This window comes from Crassostrea angulata, chromosome 3 (assembly GCF_025612915.1).
Source record: "Crassostrea angulata isolate pt1a10 chromosome 3, ASM2561291v2, whole genome shotgun sequence".
Classification (NCBI taxonomy): domain Eukaryota; kingdom Metazoa; phylum Mollusca; class Bivalvia; order Ostreida; family Ostreidae; genus Magallana; species Magallana angulata.
Genome location: NC_069113.1, coordinates 6,014,922 through 6,037,876, shown reverse-complemented (window position 1 = coordinate 6,037,876; position 22,955 = coordinate 6,014,922). Strand labels below are relative to the sequence as shown.

Sequence of the window (22,955 nt, the reverse complement as noted above, 5' to 3'; positions counted from 1 at the left end):
TGTGTAAACGATTCCTCCTGGAGGTTTTAAATTTTTAGATCACAGTATCAAAGGCCATACAATTCCTGACTTTGTTATAGTAGATAACGTACGCTATACAGTTTGTATACCTAAAAAACCCAATACTTTAATTGACAGACTAGCACCCTTTCGAGACCTTGATTTTGATTTCAATCAATAAGTCCGCTCAATATAGTTCAGTGTACCCTTTTCAACAATGTCACAGGAGGGGGGAGGGGACATACAACTTTGTTCCTAAACCATTTCTTATTTTCATTTACATTTGAAATCTTAAAGGGACATCGTCACGATTTTGGTCAAGTTTTATTTTTATGTTTTTATTATTTACAATGCTTTAGAAATGCATTTCTAATTATCAAATTAAATTTGAGAGTCATTCGTAGAGTTATAAGCAAGATACAGGGCTCACAATTCTTTAAGGGGGCTGGGGGTGGCTGCAATTTTAGACAATATTGATCTCCTTTAAAAGAAGAGCTCCATATAAAAATAATGGAAAATTATAAAATTTCATATTAAAAAAAATGAATTTTTTCTTTATCTAATAGTAGTTGATAGCTTCAGAAATCGCATATAAAATTTTCAAATAAATCTGATGGTTTTATATTATATTATATTTTGACCCCCCAGCCTCCTTAACATGTAAACAAGGCTCGTTCCCTGTTTTTGTTTACATAGGTTCAATAAACCAGTAAAAAAAATTTCCAGCTTATTTGTCTATCTTTTTTATTTATTTTAAGCATAGATAAACAGTTCCTAACGTTTAACACATTCGTTTTAGGTTTAAAACTGAATTTTTTACTTCAACGTTCAAAATGTAAACAAACGCTTTGTTTACATAGCGAAGAATTTCAAGCTCTATGACTCGCTTATAACTCAACAAATGACACTCAAATTTCAGTTGCCTATTAAAAATGCCTTTCTGAAGCATTGTAAATATTAAAATCGGAAAAATAATTTTGACCAAAATCGTGACCATGCCCTTTTAAACGCTTTATCTACAAAGACTAAAAGAAGAAATGACAAAATATTAAAATTCAGAAATATGTAAATGCCAAAACCCCATATTCCCATGAAAGGAATAAGGTTACTCTCCCCATCAAGACAAGGTAAATTGAGAAGACACCTTATAATGGCAATAACATCCTTTCACACTTTAAAATATTAGCAACAAAAATTGGCTATAGAAACGTCTCGCCCACATCAAATTTTCGTCAATATCTTTGAATGCGATCAACCCAATTTGCCAACAAATATAAATGCATGAATTTATGTTGATCACTTGGCGAGTCAGTTTCGAAAAAAAATTCCTGCAGACATTCAGCTATATAAGCATCCATCAAGGCTGCCGTTGTTAAGCACAGTCGATGAAAGAGAGACAAATCGTGTCTGTCCAATCCGATTTATTCCTCAAGTACAAGTGGCTCAACACCATCTTAGGAGAAAATTACGTGGATATGACGTTACAAACATCCCTTTCAAAAATAATAAACTCCCGTTTCTATTGCGCTTTGAGGGACAGTCTATGTAGCATCAGACCTCGATGACCACCATGTTTTTTGTTTAAAGGAAACACCAGGACACTGGTTGACATTTAGGAAAAAACTTTTATTTCATTAATGATTTCAACTTAAAATAACACGATTTCATTATTCAAAATTTAACCAGATTGTTAACTGTTCATTGATAAGGACAATTAAAAAAAAATTAACATCAAAATCGTCATTCATGACCAAACATTGTTTTTAAAAAAATCATAAAATCCCACATAACTTTATTTCAAAAGCTTTAAGTAAAAAAATACATAACATTATAAAAATGACCAAAATGCAAGTTGATTTTTTAGAAGATACTCTATAATTCAGAGGAAACTTGCCATGACAGACTAAGAAAACAACAGACAAACCAGGGACAGGTTCTTGATCTAAATAACAATATAGAGACCAAGCTTCACTGTAGAATAAAGTACAATCCAGGATAATAGAAGGATGCTACTATACCATCTTAATTAACTATAGATTATAATTGTAAGAGTACCAGTATACTTTTTATAAAACATAATTCTTAACATTTAAAAAGGTATAAAACATATACATTTTTTTTCTGTATGAGTGTTGCTTTAAAACATTATTTTGCCAACTTGTCACAACCTCAAAAGATTTTCTATCTGTATTATAAAATTCCCCTTATGACACTCCATTGTTCACAAACATTTCAATTGAACATTTTAACTCTGTATTTTTAAGAAGCTGAGATGTCTAAAACACATCCAATAACTGAACGGGTTTTTTTTGTTATAAGATTTTTTTTCCAGTTCTTCAAATACAAACATCAGAACTAACTGGTGTCAACAGTATGTGGCAAACAATAGAAAAATTCCAGAAATTGATGCACCATAACTGTTGAACATGTTGTTTTTTTTCTTTTCAAACATTTAATGTTAACATTCCTTTAAAATTTATATTTTATGGGGAAGAAAACATACCAACAAGCAAATTGGTAAACTCCAGACACAAAAAGACATTTTAAGATTGATTTTTTGTACAAGAAGAAATGTAGAAACCACAAAAAACTTGGTTAATGCTGCACTACAAGTACCAAAAGAAATAAACACACAATGACTGAAGTGTTATAAGCTCTGTAACAAAGATACAAGAGTATATTACTGCCATATAGAGGGCAACTTCAAATGCAATTATAGGGCATTTAATACAAGTACCAACCAATTCTTTAAATTTCTGACAAACCATCAGATATACAAAACATGTATTTATATTTCTATATATTGAAAAAGATTGATGCTCCATTCATAAAGAATACTTATACATGTATTTTATAGGTTATGTTCAGGTTCTCAAACACTTTGCATATAACAGAACACAAAAAAGAAATAAATCATGAATAGAACTATAATCGGTTATACTAAATAGTCTAGATAGTAAACATTCCTCTCTACAGAGATAATTGTGTATACAAATTGATAAATTGCTATGATGGAGCAAGTTGATCAACACTTGTTTACAACCAGAGAATGCAAATCAAGAAAAAATTGTTTAAAATATAGACTTCATTTTTTTTTCATTTCGAAATTAACCACCTCAAGAAAATGCTATAAAGATCTGGTGCGGGTAAATCTAATTATGCTCAGATTTTGCAGTACATAAAACAGAGATACTGCATCAGCAAGATAAAAAAGAATCACCAAGCTACTATCTGTAGCTCTGTCCTTCCTGGGACAAAGGTGACCTTGACCATTTTATTAATCTAAATTTCGAACATATTAAACTTGATTTAAATCTATAAATTTGTTTCATGTTTATACAACAGAGCCCAGAATAAATCTAAAGACAATCCAATAATACATATAAAATTACATCTTTCTTCTATCTGGAAGCAGAGAAATCATTTTCAAAAACTTAGAGCCTCGAAGGTTTTTTTCATCCAATTTACACTTCACTATTTCTTTTATTTACCATGTCAGCTCTTTGTCAGCTACACGTATTTGGAACTAATTTTCCTTTAAAATGGTCTATCTTTTATTTAAATGTTGCTTTCATAAATCAAACAAGCAAGAGTGAAAGTTTTAAACATCTCTCAATTTTGATGTCACAACAGATGTTTGAATAATCTTCTTTATATTCATAATATAATAAGGGTTAGCATTTAAAGCTTACAGCCTGAATTAAACATTGCATTAGGTTTTTTTTAAAATTATATAATGCTTTAAACATTTTTTTTCCACATACTTATATAAATACAGAATACTTAATATATAATTACAGGTGTGATAATTTTTGTTCAGATGCTATACTTATATAAATACCGAATACTTAATATATCATTACAGGTGTGATAATTTTTGTTCAGATGCTTGATGTGTACCTGTATGGCCTGCATGAAACACTGTTCTGTTTAGATTTGTTAACTATGGAATACGTACACAAGATATCAGACTACCAAAACAACTAATATGACTTTACATTCAGATTCCAAGGATTCTTAATGATTAAGATTTTTAACTCCATCTCAAGGTTAAAACATTTGTGACAGCATATGTATCTGTAAGTTGTATCTCATGAAACTTCACTTAAAATACCAAACTTTGCCACCAAGGGTCAATCTAACTAATACTTGTAACAGTTCATTTAAAACTTGACCAAAAAGTTAAGAATCTGGATAATCATCAACAAATACTTGTAAAACAATGCATAAAATATTCCATTTTTTGTTTACTTTTGTACATAGAATCATTAGTTATGAGGATTTTCTCACATTGGTATGCCCTAGATGTTTTGTCAAACTAAGTTTCGAGAAGTGAAATGGAGGATTTTCTTGTATCATTTACTGCAAGATGTCTTGAATAATCACTTCTGTCACATAGCCCTGAAAAAATTTAAGCAAAAAAAATCACATTACCTATGGCAGTTGTTATAAACTTATTCAGCCATTTTTTTTTTTTTTTTTTGCTTTTTTGCAAAAGTTTTTAAAATGAAATATATGTAGCTTTATTATTATCCTTCATCATTATAATGACGGAAATCATTCGAACTAGAAGAAGGAGAATGGCAGCAGAAAAAAATCAAGAGAATTGAGTCAAAAATTTACATTTTTAACTGCTTCCCTATATTACAGGGGTAAGCTGTGTATGCTTTGTAACTTACACTTTCGTCTGCACTATACTTGCAGACTGCAGCAGTCACGAGTGTGTTTTCCTGGATTTCAACTTTTGAGTCTCCTGTTTAAAGAGAGGTGTTTAAGCTTCTTGCTTTCAAATACAAAAGCTCAACCATGATACATATATGACATAATAAATTAAAGAGTTACATTCTAGCTTTTATCATCTGAACACCAAAATGTACTAGTAGAAATTAATAAAATAATGTGGACACCATCATATAACAAGGTATCAGAATTTTGGTTTTTTGTTTTGTTTTTGTCTCCCTATCGAAGAGTTTCTACAATATTTCTACCAATACATTCTGATGATTAAGGCAATATAATATTTCCATCAAAATTTATCCATTGGCATAGAACAGAACACAATTCAGCTGCAACTGAACTGGAATCCATTCCAGAAAGAAGATAGGGAAAGTAAATATAAATGCCTGACCTGACACGGCGAATGGCTGTAGGATGGGCTTGGTCTCCCAGATATAGGGCGTGGTCAGACTGGTCTGTCTCCTGTCCATGGTCGCTGTGTTCCCGTAATCCACAAAGAAGACATTCACTGACCGGTGATCCGACTTCTCTCCCACAATCCAACCTCTGTGACAGGACAACAAAACATTTAAAACATAAGATTTCTGTGATTTGCTTTCAACAGAGATCGTTTTCTTAGTTTAGGCAAGAGAAGAGTTGCAGTTCTGGGCTGCATTTTACAAAAGAACAATCAAGTCATAGATATTTACAGTCTCATAAAATGATTTTTAAAGAACAAAATTGACATAAAACCATTTTTTAAAACAAATATTTCAATTCCCATAATTATAATTTCCAGCCAAAAGAATAAATCATTGATTAGTTGGTGTTAAATTAGCATTCATTAATTTGGTTGTAAGATCTTTTGTAAAACACAGCCCTGCATTATATATATATGAAAATTAATGATATCTATTTCAATAAATTGTTCTTGAACCCTAAATATACATTCTAATGCAAGTCACTTCAATGCATATGTAAATCAATGGATAAAATGAACATGTTACATGTACATGTTATGGTCATGTGTTCTTTGTGAATAACACTCATTCTTGAAACCACTTATTTTAGCCCCCCTGGTACAGTGTCAATGTGAAAATTTTCAGTTGACCAGTAGAAATTTAACATAAAAGCCCATGTGACCATTGAAAAAGAATCCCCGGTAATCCAAGTGCTTCAGCTGTATCTTACCTATACCACTCCTTCTTGTACAGAGCGGCACATCGACCCAGACCCTTGGTCGGTCCAATTCTATTCTCTGAACTCTGCAGACCTGCCATAACATCTGACAAGGCATTCAAACTGCTCTCCTGAAAAAATTCGAAAAAAACAATTGCTATATTCTTTTTTATTCAATGAAAAAACTATTTTTCTATCAAATAAAACATGACACCAAGGACAGGCCTAGGTTTATGATTGTATAAAAATGCCATGTTTTCACTTACATCTTCAACAATCTGCCCCCAGAAGCACTTCTGGTCAAACACCGAGGTGACATAGATGACGATTTCTTTGGTCTGGGGCCGCTTCATGTGGGGTTTGATGTGAAGCGTGTTCATTATGATTTTGTAGGTCTGGACCAGGGAATGCCAGGTTTTGATTGGAGGTTCACCTTGTGACGAGGCGATGGAAGAATTACTGGAGTGATGCTCCAAGTTTTTACGCCCATCACCACCTACATTGATTAAAAAATATTCTGATTTTAAAATGGGCATTTTCTTTTTGCAGTTTTGATTTTATAATTCTTCTTTGGTTTTTAAAAAAAAATCATTTGTTGCCAAATTACGAAAGTTTTGTCAACTATTTCTCAAAATGCAGGTCTCAAACTGATTTACAATATAAAACGAAAAATAAATCAAATTAAACAATTTACTAAACCTATCATAAAAACTTCAATACCAAAACAGCTTATACATAAATGATATCAAGGATAAATCTTCACAATATCTAAATTATTCAGGTGTTTAAGTAAAGATTCTCCTTTATTCTAGTTTTATTCTTAGATTTTCTAAGTTTTACTCCAGATACCTCTGTGTAGTTCTGAGGACACGTTCAGGTGAGACACTTACCTGGGCCAGTCCTACCTGGACTGGTTATACCTGGTCCGGTCTCCTGGGACTTTTCAACCATGGTAGTTCTTCCAGCTACAATACAACAACCATCACATTAACTTTGGGAAAAGTTTAACATCAACAAAGTATATGCATGAATCATTATTTGATGTGAATACATAATAAACTACATAGGCATATAAACTAATGATTTTTGTGATTGAAATTCTCTCTTAATAATGGTGATTAAAAAAAAATAAACAAAGCTTGAAAATTTTGTAAATGCATTTGAGTATACAAGTTAATATATTATCTATCTATTTCTTTTTCCAAATCACTGACCAGTGATATTCTTGGAAAATGATATATGAGCAATTATTAAACAAGAGCCTATGTTTGAAAAAAAATTAGTCAAAGGCTTATTAACAGCATGCAGATTAACTATTGGTTTAAGAGGTTAAGAAAAACTAATTAACTTGAGTTGAATAAACTGCTCAATAACACGTAACAAAAACAACAAATCAAGAATAAAAAGATATTTGAAACAAGAAAAGTTTTAAGATAAACCAAATTACACCATACCAATTTCTTTGGCTAAACCTTAGAACATACATGTAGAACACATCACTGGCTACATAATACAATATTTGGGTTGTAAATCTTATGGATATACACTGCCAATGAAGTTATGAAAGAAAAGTGCATTACTTGTAGCCTTGATAAATCCCAAACGGGGTGACTTAGACGGGTGCATTACCCAATGAAGTATGGAGACAGTTATAGTGTTAATAAGACAGAAGAATCACTAGGTGAATTTTATTAAGAGTTCAATGGAGGAAGAGTTGTTTACCTCTGGATGAAACAGTGCACTTGATGTTGTCCATAGGATGATAAGACGACAGGAAGTTGACGGTCGTGTTGCCGAGGAATTTGTTGATGTTCACAAGGAGTCGTCTCCCTTTGTAGATCATTTGATTACACTCGAGCACTGCCCTTTCTGCTTCCTCGAAATTGGCAACATAAATCATGGCACGGGTGCTGCAGTTATTAAAAAATCGGATTTGTACAAGAAGGACTTACATGTACATCTCAAAGGGATCTTCCTTGGATAAATGCCATGATAATTCAACCTTACTTTAAATCAGGTACATGCATGACACCATTCAATTTGCATTTCATCACCATCAACAATAAAGCAATTATCATTTATTAACAAATGGCGCTCCTTGTCATGTGCAAACAGTGTACTAATTCTTTTGATTATTTAAGAAGGAATGGGTCAGTTGCTGTACTAATTCTTTTGATTATTTAAGAAGGAATGGGTCAGTTGCTGTTTTTAACGATCAATATGAATGATTTAGCTATCCTAGGAGTACAATAGTCACCTCGCCTTCAGCTCAGTGAATATTGTACTTCTCTTGTGACTAAATAATCATATCAACCTCAAAAACAGCAGTTATTGTATAATGCAGAATGACTGGTCAGATAGACAGGACTCCTGTGTATCCTTTAACTCAATGTTTGTACTGTGTCTATTATGTGCATTCTCTATACAAATCACAACATTGCAATGAAGCTGGTAATGAATTACAATCCACTAAAATCCATACCATCCACAGCAATGCAATGCGGTGGAAGTATATTACCACATACCTTACTTTGGGATCATTTCTGTTCATCATCTGAATGTCATAGGCTCCATATTGTGAAAAGAAATCAATCAACTCTTCCTACAAAAAAATGATGTTAACAGATAATTTTCAATAAAAAGAACAATGATTTCATATGTCTTATTAAAGTTTTTAACACTTTGAACTGCTTACATCAAATTCCCCATATGGGAAGTTGGAGACAAAGAGTTGCGGCTGCTGTTCTGCCTGCTGTAGGGGTGGGGGGAACATCCCTGTCCCCACAGGTTCCAGACTGGGCATGTCATCCAGACCTTCCTCCAGATATGGATAACCCCCGGGATTCCGCTTCGTATTTGGCAGTTGTTGTGGATTAGTTCCTCGTAACACAGAGGTCTGAGTATTCTGTTGACCGCCTCCTCCTCTCTGACTAAGTGAGCTGGTCACTGAGGCTGCAGGGCTGTGCCTTGGGCTGTGTTTCTGTCTCTTTCCCCCCTGACTTCTCTGGCTGTGAACAGAGCCGACCGGGCTACTGATCTCATTCCCGCTCCTATAATTGGAGTTGCTGTGAAAGTTTGTATCAACGTGGAGCTCTTCCATGGCTCGTACTGGGGGACTGTGATGCCCTGTGGTTTGTTCACTCATTGTGTCTCCGTTAGTAGGTGGATCAAAGGATTCCTCAGGCTCATTTGACACAATTGTAGAATTTTCTTCAAATCTTGATCCATCTGTATCAGTCATTAATACATCAATATATGCTGTTTTAATATCATACATGTACATGTGAATTTTTGATTAATGCTTTCAAAAAAAGACAGAATACTTTGAGATCTAAATGACCGATGAAATACTTAAACAGATCATACTATCCTTGTATTTGTATAAACTACTTTTAAGACTACATATTATATACACATTGTTAATATGTTTTGACATACTAATGTACATTTGCCCGGCTATTACAAGTTCATGTATGTGTATAGACATTTTTTTTTATATGTAGAATCTCTCTTTTAGGCATTTCTATCTAATATCTGTAATCTTGTATGCCCTCTGGGCCCAAAATTGGAAATAAACATACTTTTTTTTTGTACTCATTATCACAAGAGGTATTAAATTATATTTAGTTTGCATTTTTTACATTGATTTAAAAACAATACCAATGAAAATAACAGATTTTATCTATGTATTCACACATAGCAGTACACGCCCCTTCTTTAGGTTACCTACCTTGTTTGCCGTCTCTTTGGGGTGGTTCTGGTTTAGAAAGTCTCACGTTCAGTTTTCTGCCCTCATACATATATCCATCATATTTTGCAATAAAGGCATCAGCTTTAGATTGTTCATGGTCATAGAACTTAGCAAAGGCAAATCTGTAATACAGTAAGATTAGTGTGTTGTAATTGTTGTGTAATTGTGTTGTTATTGTAGAGAAACTGTTTTAATTGTAGTGAAACTGTTTTAATTGTAGTGTAACTGTGTTTTAATTGTAGTGTACAGTCTTCACAACAAATTTTTTTCAGCACATGCCCTTCGGGCATGTAGACCCATCACTCTAACCCAGTCCATTAAAATTTTTACATGCCCAACTCGAAATTCTTGTATTTACCGGTACGTGTACATCTTGTAATTTAGCAAACATGTATACAATAGGTTTAACTAAACACTTCAATGATTATGATTGACGCTTATTTGACAAGTCGTACCGAGAATGTAGACTTCACAAAGCAAGTTACGCGAATAACTTTGGTACGATGGAAGAAATGGCAAGTAAACATATTGTACGTTGACAGAAAATTTACCTTATTTTACCTTAATAAGACAATGAGATCTAATAGAGAAATGAATAATTCTAAACTTGGATATGTTTATTTATAAATTATTGGTTTTTTAACTTTTTTGGCAACAAGGAAATCATTTGAGAAATTTTTTTCAATTAATTGTAAAATTATTGAAAAAATTACATCTAAAAAAGAGCAATTTCTTGCCAATGTCAAAATTCAACAGGGGTAACTATTCTAGTTTCAAATCACAAACTGGCAAGAAAATAATTTATAAACATTTCTTAATCAATGATCACTTCCATAATCACTCCAGGGTAAATAAATAATTTTTGTCCACCTCTTGTTATGTATTTCACAAAATTTTAAATGTTTGAAGTACATGATACTTATATACTGTAAATTCTTTTTTACACGAGTACTTAATTCTGCAATTCAACCATTTTCCATCAAATCACGAGAACAAAAAATTGCAAATGCCGAATTTTGATCATAGTTTCTTGTAATTAACATATATCCGAAAAATTAAAGCGAGATTTTAAAATCTGCAAGATCATACCTGTTAACACTCCCGCATTGCGCGGGAGACTCCCGCAAAACGGCCTAAAAATCTAAGATCTCCCGCATCCAACCTATCTCCCGCGCGGGAGACAAATTTCTCCCGCAATCGTCGTTGTCCCCCCCATAAACCCCCCCTCCCCCCCAAATTCTGAATCTTTACATGCAAATTTCAACAACCACTGCGGGTTTTTCTCTGATTTTGAGCTCAAAAAGCTGCTGTGTAGCTTGAATATACATCCAAGTACTGTCTACCATGATCATATTATGACATGTTATAGTCCAGTTTACTTTTTACGATTACTTCCGGTTTTGACTTAAATCAGTTACGTATTTAGTTATGCATAGGCCTTATAAAAAAAGTAAGTAAAAGCTTAAAACATCTTGATTTTACTCTGTAACACCAAAGAAAACAATACACAGCCAGTGGTGTCACTTAACAGGTGCACAGGTAAAGCACCCAAGCCACGTGCAGTGAGTCGTGACTAATTCTGTCTGGCCAACACAGTCGGTAAAAATCAAAGTGAGTTTGGAACACTGAGTGTTTATACAAGCTACCGATAAAAGTGAAGCTCGAAGAAAAAGTGTAAAAGCATTTCACAAGAGTTTTTAAAGTTTATAGTACCGGTACTATGAATTACAGGGATGCTATAGACATTACAACAGAGATAATTTTTAAAGATACTGAAGAAATACATGTTGTTTTGTAAATTAAAAATCTATTCTATATAAAAGGCCAAAAAAAATTTAATGAATATTATTTACTGGTATTTTCTTAACTGGGTTTCACTGCAAATTCAAAATACGCAAAATAAATTTTCTGTGTTTACCCTAGATGTCAGCATGCAGTGATGGTTCAATACTGAACAATAAGAAGACTTAATATAAAAAGTGGCACTGCACTATTGACTTCTTGTATTGTACCATGCAAACAAAATAATAGTTTTCTGAACATGTACAGCAACACAAGTTGTAATTGCATACTGGAAGTCATAGAAATAATAAAATTTAAAATGATTGCAAATGCATAAATAACAATGGTAAAATAAGGTATTTAACAGTATTTTTAATATATATATTTGCATTTCACATGAAAAAACGTCGTTTACGCAAAATCTCCCCCTTAGCCAAGTTGGTAAGGGGGAGATTCTCCCACATAGCAGCTTTGAAAGGTTAACAGGTATGCAAGATGTGCTTCTCACAATTTTACGCGGATATTACTTGTAATTCCTCACGTTTAATTAGGAATCTACTGCATTAAAAATTTCTTGATATTTTCATTATAACTATTGAAGTTTGTTTCACAGTTGTGCATCCATTCTATTCAAAGTAGAAAGCAAAGTTTCAGTCATAATACAATCCAAGCAAAACTGATCAAACTCACATCTTTTTGTTATTTCCTTTGGCTGTCTTTATTCGAACATCATGGGCACCTTGTGAGCAAATTTCTTCCTTAAACAGATCCTATGAAACACAACCAAGACAATCAACACATAAAAAACACTGATTCAAGGCTTCAGATTTCAGATATCAGTCTTTTCAAAAGAATCAGAATTGTCTGACATAGAAAGATGTTGTTTGATGATAATGGCCAATTGGTAAAAAGAGAGAAATTTTTTTCGCTGGTGTCACTTTATTTAACATTTTACCTGATCACATCCAAATGCAATGTTTCCAATAAAAACTTCAAAAACTTCAGAAGAGGAGTTTGGTAAGCCATTACCTGAATTCAAAAAGAAACAAATTCATTCAACATTTCATTCTAAAATGTTTCCAATAGTTTCATACACAGATAAAAGTAAATAAATGTTAAACTTCAGTTTCACAACTCGTGTGATTGCCTACATTGATAAGACAGCAATGGCTAACTAACAAATACCCATTTTATGGACTACTGCTTCTACTGTTGACTTTTCCTCCACTTTATCTACGTTCTGGTAGCTACGATTTCTTGTTTTTTCAGCTGCAGGTCGAAGCTCCAATTCCATTTCATATTTATCAAGAGCAGCTTGGGCTGAGTCAATGTTCGAAAAACGGAGAAAGAAAAGTCTGCATAAAACATATTTCATATTATACATTCAGTTAATAATTCACATGTAAATGTACTAAATATATGGTCAATAACGTTGTCAAGAATTTACATCTTTTTTTCATCATTCAACTGAAATAAAACACTTACCCTGGAATTTTGTGAATTTCTGCTAAGTTTCCAAACTCCCCAAACTTTTCTTGCAAATCCTGGAACAAATGATGATCAAAACGAATTGAATAAGTATTTCCTGGATAATGGAGTCAGGAGAAGAGAATCTGGACCTGATATACAATGGCCACTAACCAATGTACAACCATCAAAACAGAACTTATCTAAGAGAGTTAACAGTGTGGAATTAAATTTGTGAGTTCAGTCGATATTTTTTCTCACTTGATTAAATTTTTTTTCAAAAAAATACCAACAAATGCTTTCAAGACATTTTATGCAAACTTATTCCATGAAATATACATGTAAATGATGCCACATTATACTGATTTACATTTTAAACACACATCATATTTTAATTTTAAACAGTTTAAAAAAACTGTATTTAATCTATATATTTGTAAAGGCATGAAGTGTGCTGTCCTACTTGTTCATCGAATGACTTGGGCTCCTTGTTTCTAGGGTAACACAGAGTGAACAGCCCTTTAGTATTTGGTAGAAGCTCAGGGTTGGTGTCATTTCTGGCTGAGCTTGGGGCCTTCCTGCCATTTGATGTGTTGTCTGTTCAAACAAATAATATGCTAGTTATGTAGCTCTTGTACTTTTGTTTAAAATTTAAAATGTAACTTTTCTATGTTAAACATTTAGTTACATAATCCATGTAGCAAAATTGACGGTGCTTAGTTTTATGAATTACTCATCATAATTTACACAAGTAAAGTTATTTTGATCCCGCAATTATTCTCTCTTCAAGAAAAATTTCAATAATCTAAAACTTAAATATCTAAATATCAATGAAACAGAATACTTACTTTGTTTAGATTTCTCGGCTCTTTTCTGACTAAGAGACATGTATGTTGATTTATCACCAACACCATATAGTTTATGTGCCATGATTCCATCATCATATTCCAATCTGATTTTAAAATAAAAAACAAACATCAAGCAGTAAACAACACTTTTCAGAAATAAGCTATCATAAACTGCCATTGCTCTGCAGTTTTTTGTATTACTTATCTTAACACATATATATACACAATATTTCTAAACAGTAAAATGAAGTATTCTTTGGCTTAAATATTGGGAAGGCAGTCTTCGAAATAACCCGGGAGTCCGATGCCCGGGGCCTGGTAAATTTGCAGGCGGGCATGTAAAAATTGCCAAATTACATGCCCGGAGGGCATGTGTAAATTTTCTGTCAACGTACAATATGTTTACTTGCCATTTCTTCCATCGTACCCAAGTTATTCGCGTAACTTGCTTTGTGCAGTCTACATTCTTGGTACGACTTGTCAAATAAGGGTCAATCGTAATTATTGAAGTGTTTAGTTAAACCTTTTGTATATATGAGGCAAATGCAGAGACAGATTTAGAGGAAAGTGAAACAGAAAGTGAAGAAAGCGATATGGAGATGACAGAGCTTGAAATTGAGAGGGAGCTGGAAAGAATTTGAAACATTGTCCCTAATACAATAAAATTTATATAAAACCTTTATTTATTTTGGTTGCACCATACATGTACTGGTAAATATACCGTAAGTATTTTGAGTTGGGCATGTAAAAATTTGAATAGGCAGGGTTAAAATAATGGGTCACATGCCCGAAGGGCATGTGCTGAAAAAAAATTGTCGTGAAGACTGGGTAGGTCGAAAAAAAAAAGAAAAAAAAAAACCTTTGAAACATGATACCTGGGTTCTTTCACTTTCAAAAACTTCTGACACCGCTTGCCCCACAGTATGTGTGGGACGTACAACATTGTTTCAAGGTCTTAAACGACAGTTTAATGTCATTTTTGCAAATGACAGATATGTGAAAGTATGCCATTTAAATGATAAAACACAAAACACCGTTAGACAACATGGCACGTGTGTGATAGAGAAGTCCGTATTCCAAACCCGATCAATTCTAAAACTGAAAGTGAAAAAGTTAAGGTATTTTTTTCGTGAATGAAACCAATTTATGTGGTTTTTATTGATATTTTTCACCAGTCATTTTATTTTATTTTTTGTACCGTATTTCTTTTAATTTATGTCGGTCAGTAAAATTTTTTTGGAAAAGTGCATTTTATTATTTTTCTAAAAGTCAAAAAAATTTGGTCGGCGGATCCGTAATCCAACTAATAAAAAAACATTCGCCTTAGCTTGGTTTCGATATGCTTGAACTGTTTATTTGTTGCAAGGATATTGGAAACTTGAGAAAATGTACTAAATAAAGAAAAAAAACTACAGTTAATTGCAGGTAATACACGGAAGCGATGTCACATGACTAGAAACATCGCATATAGTATGCCTATGAAAATGATTGACTGTGTATATACGTAAATGGGGAAGGGGACTGGTGTCAAGATATCACAGAAACTTTCACATAAAACCCCAATTTAAACAAGAAATATTAACTGTCCAGATTAAGTTGAATCAAGTTTGCTGTAATTGTATGGACTTGTTCTGCCTATTTCTTGTTCACCTCCCCCCTAAAAAAATCTCTAGATAATATGAAGGAAAAATGAGACAGAAGCTGGTGTTGAACTGCCTTGTGAATCTATATTTCTTGTGAAAACTTGTGAAAGCCAGTCTCTTGAAAAAATTGATTTTGAAAAAAATGCTATTAGTTTTGCAAGAAAAAAAAACCAAAAAAATTATAGATATTAAAATATGATTATGAATTAAAATAATACTTGTTGATGTAGATTTCATGAAAATGCATCAATTATAGAACATATCATGTAGTACATTTCATCAAATGGTTATATTATTATTACGCGCAGTGATTTCGCGCCGGCTTGGGCGCTTTTACGCCGCACCGCGCACCTACTCTGACAAACTTCCCCCCATGCATCAAAAATTTTCTGGGGAAAACACTGATTAAAGTTTATAGCGTAACAAATCATTTTAAAAACTTTAGGGTACATGTAATGGTTAATTCTGTTGACCAACCAGCCTCCTTTATTGAGTACTTGTACAAAAGGATGCATGTAAATTTTCAACTTTGAACTGATCTAAAAACCATTCATGAAACAATCACCCTTGAAAATGCTACTCTTTCAGGGCACTATGCAGTCAGAGTTCTGAAAGTGCTGAGGCTATGTATAACTGTTTATATATGACCAAAACAGCTATTTCTTAAATGAAATAGCAAAGAAGAACAGTTCTGGTAAACATGATGCCTGATCGGTAATAGTTCAGCACAATGTGAAGTAACATCACACTTATCCATGCTTGCTGCATACAAGGTGGTATACAATAAATCAAACAATGGAAATTCTAGTTTTGCTTAAAATTGCTAAAATGCAGTAATGTTTGTCTATTTTAGCTTTGGGTTGCTATTTTAAAACTACACAGTACACACATAAGTTGACAGTTCCTTGTGAGTTTGTTTACATTAAAAACAAAATTGCATAAAAGTAGCTAAATAAACCTACGTCAGGTAGGTAAATAAGGATGCAAGATGTTTAGGGACTAAGACTTTTCGTGACCTAATGTTAAAGACGTTTCGAGACCCGGACGTTTCGGGTCCTGGATCTTTTGGGACTTAGAATAAAAATTTTTGGGACTTGATGAAAGGCTATGATGAAATATGTAACTTCGCTGCATAATTTATCCATGAAGCCGTATTACATGTATTATCAATTTAAAAAATAAATAAATAGTAACATGGCATATCCTTTGCATGCGGGTCCGGTAAAAGCTAAATGAGATATCCTTATCAAATTATCTGAGTGATCTGTAAAGTGTGGTTGATTTTAATGAAAACATTAATTTCATGATTAAACATGTAACATGCAAATGATTACTGAGTGAAACTATTTTTTCCCAAAAGGGCATTTTGTCGACGAAAAAAATAAAGGGTACTGGTACAGGAGCCTGTACCAAAAAGGGTGAAGTAATATAAACAGTTGACCTATTATACGGTTCCCTCAGCCGTAATTTGATACATTTACTAGAAATCTCCAAGGAGGGATCGGGTCTACCGATAATTGTTATAAAAACAATCAAATCACACCTTTTAGCCTGACCTGTGTATAGGTGTACCCAGGTGTTAATTATGAGGAGACTTATGAAGAGATCCCCCCAGCTGTCAACACACACGCATTATTATCTACTGAATATATTTCCTATTACTCATTCATCATTGTTCAAATTAGTTATACTAGTTATCATGTTTATAACAAATGTCATCGTTGAAAATTCGTTTACGCTAACTGACCCTTAGGCCTGCATACATGTAAATGCACAATAAGAATAAATTTTCTTTTTAAATCAGGGCTTTTAATTGTCATGCTGCATTATTTGTATTCTCTTTATCAAAAAATTAAAATGAACATAAAAGGTTGAAATAAACATGTGTTTTATCAATCACTATCATGATTAAGTACTTTAAACATGCACGCATGGTACAATTAACCATATCCTTTGGGTTTTTTTTAAGTTTTATCAATAAGATTTATTTACACACAAAAAAACATTACATTGAACATGGATTTAAATGAATTCAGCATTAATTTTATACAAATCCCAAAAAACCTTATTGTAAGTCCCAAAAGATCCAGGACCCGAGAAGTCTTGAAACTGAACTTTATTTATTTTACAACGATTGATAAACAAGTTCTACAACTTTTATTAATATCTCTCGTTGGCACGGATGTTAGCGCGAGGGGGTCATTGGTGTGGGAAGAAGCCGGAGTACCCGGAGAGAACCCACGTGTCCAAGCGGGCGACCGCCATACCCTATCACATACGACCTCTGTCAATCACGGGGATCGAACTCGGGTCGCAGCGGTGAAAAGCGAGTGCATTGTCCACTACACTACCTGGACACCGAGAAGTCTTAGTCCCTAAACATCTTGCCAGGTCACGAAACGTCCGGGTCCCGAAATATCTTGGTCTCGAAACGTCTAGAATTCGTAAATAAAGCTATTTAGGTAATTCAAGCTACGTAGCTTATTCGATCTAGTGATTGCACTGGGTCTGCTTGATAGACACTAACTCACCTGCAAACATCAGGCATTGCATCAACAAACTCTTTAATGGTGGAGAAACCATGGTCTTTGAACCTAAGAGGTTCTTTCAGGAGACTTTTGTAATCTTTGACTAGATCGCTAACCAGAACGCCGCCAACTTTGGACAGTAGAACGGCCCTAACATTTCTTTTCACGTTGTCTGGAACTTGCATGACTGAAAGAGGAAGATGGAAAACTAATCAGACATGCAAAAATAAGCAGTAGTTTGGAAGAAACAAGCACATTCTATAATTGACAATACCTCAATACTTCAATTAAAACCCTCAAAAAGTCGCTCTAAAATGCATGGATTCTACTAGTAAACATTTAATGACAGAAAACGCGGGATATTTTCCACATGTGGGCGCCGCACTCGGAATAGTATTACTTGGATGTCTCGTGCACTGGACATAAGGTAGTCAACCGAGGACTGTCGAATGTTCACGGCACCGGAAATCGAGATGCAGTCGTACAACGTTTGTGATTTATTCACATATGTCTATGCATGTTGGTCCTAGATAATAGATATACATGCATCTAACTTCTGGATCAAGTGGAATGGTCAGTCAAAATAAGTTATCAGTGTTTCTTTACGGTGCGTCGATCTATCCAAATTGAACATAAAAGGACCGAAAAGAACCCCAAATGGAAACAAATCAGCTATAGTGGACATGGTGGATCCAAGAAATCAAAGTACTGAGAGTACTGAAAGACGGGGTCTTGAAATTGTCCATTGTCCTGGATTTCCTCGAATATGCTTCCAAATTTATGAGTTTGAATTAGTTGTTACAATCTCTGTTAATTCGGGTTTTTTGCAATTGTCTGATACTTTGTCTAAATTTTACTCAATCCCGGTCTTCATTATTGTAGAAAATTGACACAACGGTATATTATGTAAAATAAGACCCCAAGGAAAAATTTTAAAAATTACTACTAACCGGGAAAATCAAACAACTATATCAATGTAGATAATTTTAATCATTAGATTTATTCAATTTTGTGATCCAAGGGAAAATCCACAAGTCGGTCGGTATCCGTAATAAAAGTTTTATGAAAACCCCGAAAACTCTAAAACTGCTGAATTAACAAACAAAGTGAACATTTGTATACCGATAACAAACACAGGCACCTGACGTTAGAAATATTTTTTTTTTACAATAAGATTCCAAGAACTTTGACAATAAAAAGGATTTGTCACGGTCGCCATTTTGATTTTTAAGACCGACTTATCTAACACGATTTTCTTCATTTGCGAGTCGTGCAAAATTAATAGGTAAAAATAAATCCGTTCGCGACTTACTAATTTTTTGTGTAAATTCGTGCATCACCCACACGAATTACGATACAACCGTTCCTTTCATTAAAAATCATACTCCGAAAATCATAGACATAAATAACAGAGATTGTCAACTCCGCCATTAGCGTGTAAATGTTACGGGACCAACCTTACTTTGAGAACTACAAGTGCAACAGCAATCTTGTATAAGTCATTAAATTTGAACCTGATAGTGAACATGAACATAAACCTGTAAATATTTTAAGCATGTTTTATTTATGAAATATTTACAAAACCTCTTTAGTTAGTTTTAAATTACTTTTTTAAAACTTATTGACTTTTCACAATGCATTACTTCAAGAAAATTAAAGGACATATCGCATGTTTCTAAAGTATGGGACATTTTTACATTTTTGGGCTTCTTTGTGTATCTAATAATTACATTTAACAGTTTGTTGACGGTATAAAAGCGGTAATTAGCCATAATATCAATTTAAATTATAGCCCCGATCGTTTAAAAACCCGTTAATAAGATAGCAGCTCATGTGGTACAGTGGCGTCACATGCGACCTTCTTCGAACAGCTGATTGTAAACAAATTGTAGGATAAGCATTATCTTCTTTAAATTTTGACATTTATTCACCATGTACGTTGGGGTTTTTTATGCTGACTAAATCAAAAGAATCTTATTATTCAGTCGTACATGTTTGAACCACCAGAACAGATAAAAACGATGATATTACCGAAGAAGCGACGATGAAGTCGGCAATAACGATCAAATTGATCGACGTGTAAACATTGTAAACACAACTAAGTATAAAGGGTTATAGCTCAAATAAATCGGTTAAAGGTGTTTATTTAATTAAATCTATAACAGTCTTGTTTTTTGGCGTTCCTAACGACTCAGAATGTTCATTATTGTAAAACTGTGGTGCACAAGAAGTTTGTTTCTTCGGCCGTTACTGGTCACAACTTTCAAAGGTTGTTTACTCCATTTTACACTGGATTACAAAAGCAGGCAAGAACATTTTCCTTAATTATTGTTATGGTAGGGTGGGGCCACAATTTGGGGATCAAGTTTTTCATAGGAATATATAGAGAACATCTTTAAAAATCTTCTGCTCAAAAAGTATTAGGCCAGAAAAGCTCAAATTAAAGAGGAAGCATCCTCAGGTAGTGTAAATTCAAGTTTGTTCAAATCATGGTCCCTGGTGGTATGGTGGGGCCACAATAGGGGAATGGATTTTTACATAGGAATGTATAGAGAAAATCTTTTAAAATCTTCTTCTCATAAACTGTTTGGCAAGAAAAGCTCAAATTAAAATGGAAGCATCCTCAGGTAGTGTAGATTCAAGTTTGTTCAAAACATGGTCCCCGGGGGTAGGGAGGGGCCACAATTGGGGGATCGAGTTTTACATAGGAATATATAGAGAAAATCTTTAAAAATTCTCTTCTCAAAAACTATCAGGCCAGAAAAGCTCAAATTAAAATGGAAGCATCCTCAGGTAGTGTAGATTCAAGTTTGTTCAAATCATGGTCCCCGGGGGTAGGGTGGGGCCACAATTGGAAGATCAAGTTTTACATACAATGAAGGATTATATAGAGAACATCTTTAAAAATCTTCTTCTCAAAAACTATTAGGCCAGGAAAGCTAAAATTAAAATGGAAGCATTCTCGGGTAGAGTGGATTTAATTTTGTTCAAATCATGGATCCTGTGGGTAGGGTGGGGCCACAATAGGGGGATCAAATTTTTACCTAGGAATATATAGAGAAAATCTTTTAAAATCTTCTTCTCAAAAACTATTAGGCCAGGAAAGCCCAAATTAAAATGGAAGCATCCTCAGGTAGTGTAGATTTAAGTTTGTTCAAATCATGGTCCCTGGGGGTATGGCGGGGCTACGATGGGGGATACATTTTTACATATAGAGAAAATCTTTAAAAATCTTTTTCTCGAAATTATTAGACCAGGAAAGCCCAAATTTGAGTGGAAACACCCCCAGATCGTATAGATTCAAGTTTGTTTAAATAATAGTCCAGGAGTAGGGTGAGGCCACAATGGAGGATGAATTTTTACTTAGGAATATATAGAGAAAATCTTTAAAAATCTTCTTTTAAAGACTATTTGGCCAGAAAAGCTTAAACTTCTGAAGAGGCATCCTTTGGTAGTGTAAATTCAAGTTTGCAAAATCACAGTCCCTAGTGGTAGGGCGGGGCCATGATGGCGGTTTGAATTTTTACATAGGAATATATAGAGAAAATCTTCAAAAATATTATGGGAAAGTTTTCGGTCCTTAACTCATTACTTGTGAAAGCACCAGTTATGCAGATTTAAGTTTGATGAAACAATGATTCCGTAGAGAAAAGTGGGGCCACGAAATGGTGGGGGGTTTATAGGAATAGAGAAAAATCTTCTTACAGGTACAACAACAAAAGGGGCTTGGTATTTACACAAAAAAATAAAGAGGCGGATAAAAATTGGCAGATTTTCAATTTTTTTAGCAAGATCTACTGTACTTAGTTGTCAAGATATTTTGATACTGTAATGCTAATTTGATCAGAATTAAGGCAATTGTTGCTCAGGTGAGCGAAGTGGCCCCTGGGCCTCTTGTTTTATATATTTACGAACAAACTTTGTCTACTTCTCGCGTAAACATTCAATATCGTCAACTCGATCCTTGACTTCTCCCACAAAAAAATAAAACTCACAGAAATCTCACCTATACCGTACTTAGATTATGATTTCTGCAGGGGTGAGCTATGAAAGAAGAAATCATTTATACAAAACCGACGCATACATGAACGTATAGTTTAACAATAACAATAAGAAAACGGCTAATGAAGCGAGGTGGTATCCAAAATGGCGTCCCCTCTTGTTATTTTTCTCCGATGAACTTGCGTTTTGTATACAGGCCCATGTGCATAAACTTCTTTTTTTCTCTTTGAAAAAATAAATACGATTTATTCATGAAACTATAATTACAAACATATACCACATAATTAATAATATATGTATTGAATGTTTATTTATAAATCCTCTCGTCGACAGATAGACCCTTATTTGTCGCAAGATTTCCGCATAATTTCGTAAGGAAACTTAAAAAAACAACAGTCCAAATCCCCATTTTTGACGGCTGGAACACCCGCAGGAGGCACAAAACACCATCATGTCCCGTTATCGGCAATTGAATAGGTGATAATTAGTTTAATTGTCGTTTAAATCTAATCCAATTACAAAGATGGCTAATAACACCTTCTCGCTCGGGGTCGCATATGACGTCACACATCATGGCGGGTAGATCGAGAGAGAGAAAACATGCGTATCGCGACATTTGAATTTCATCGCTTTCAAACTCACGAATTAGGCAGAATATTTTATGAAAACGATAATAAACTTCATTTATAATGAGTATAGAATGATTTTATTTTAAAAAAATTTCCGAAAATTGAAAAAAAAACATGCGATGTGTCCTTTAAGTAATGGTAATGGTAATTTAATGCCCTATTTCATGAAGTAATGGTATTGTTATGCATTATTTTACAATGTAATTCACCCCAAGCCTGATTCCAACTAAGCTGAAAAACATGAACATTAACATTGAACTTGGTTTTTCAATCGATAAGATTGTATATATTATATGATGTATAAGTCTTCCAAAATGTATAATCTATTATAGATTTTGCTTACAATGCATTGTTTAAAATTTAAATTTAGTTTAATCAACTAAAGAGCCAACGTAAAAGAAGGCAAATTC

General features: G+C 33.6%; 1 protein-coding gene across 2 annotated transcripts; it reads right to left on the bottom strand.

The window, feature by feature from the left end:
• Positions 1-1,775: 1,775 nt before the first annotated feature.
• On the bottom strand, positions 1,776-18,596 carry LOC128176679 (uncharacterized). 2 transcript variants are annotated; one of them, XM_052843174.1, is made up of 19 exons: positions 18,189-18,596; positions 17,918-18,101; positions 13,744-13,847; positions 13,359-13,492; positions 12,914-12,972; positions 12,614-12,783; positions 12,384-12,457; positions 12,119-12,198; positions 9,626-9,768; positions 8,591-9,123; positions 8,421-8,497; positions 7,618-7,805; positions 7,350-7,367; positions 6,786-6,860; positions 6,162-6,391; positions 5,908-6,026; positions 5,129-5,283; positions 4,680-4,753; positions 1,776-4,401 (listed from the first exon to the last, which is right to left on the bottom strand). In XM_052843174.1, exons 2-19 carry the CDS (start codon positions 18,097-18,099, stop codon positions 4,360-4,362), a joined length of 2,457 nt encoding a protein of 818 aa, XP_052699134.1. In that variant the 5' UTR covers positions 18,100-18,101; positions 18,189-18,596; the 3' UTR covers positions 1,776-4,359. The 2 variants fall into 2 exon arrangements, with proteins under 2 accessions (XP_052699134.1, XP_052699135.1); XM_052843175.1 differs by lacking the exon at positions 7,350-7,367 and having other exon boundaries at positions 18,189-18,594.
• Between the last annotated feature and the right edge of the window lie 4,359 nt (positions 18,597-22,955).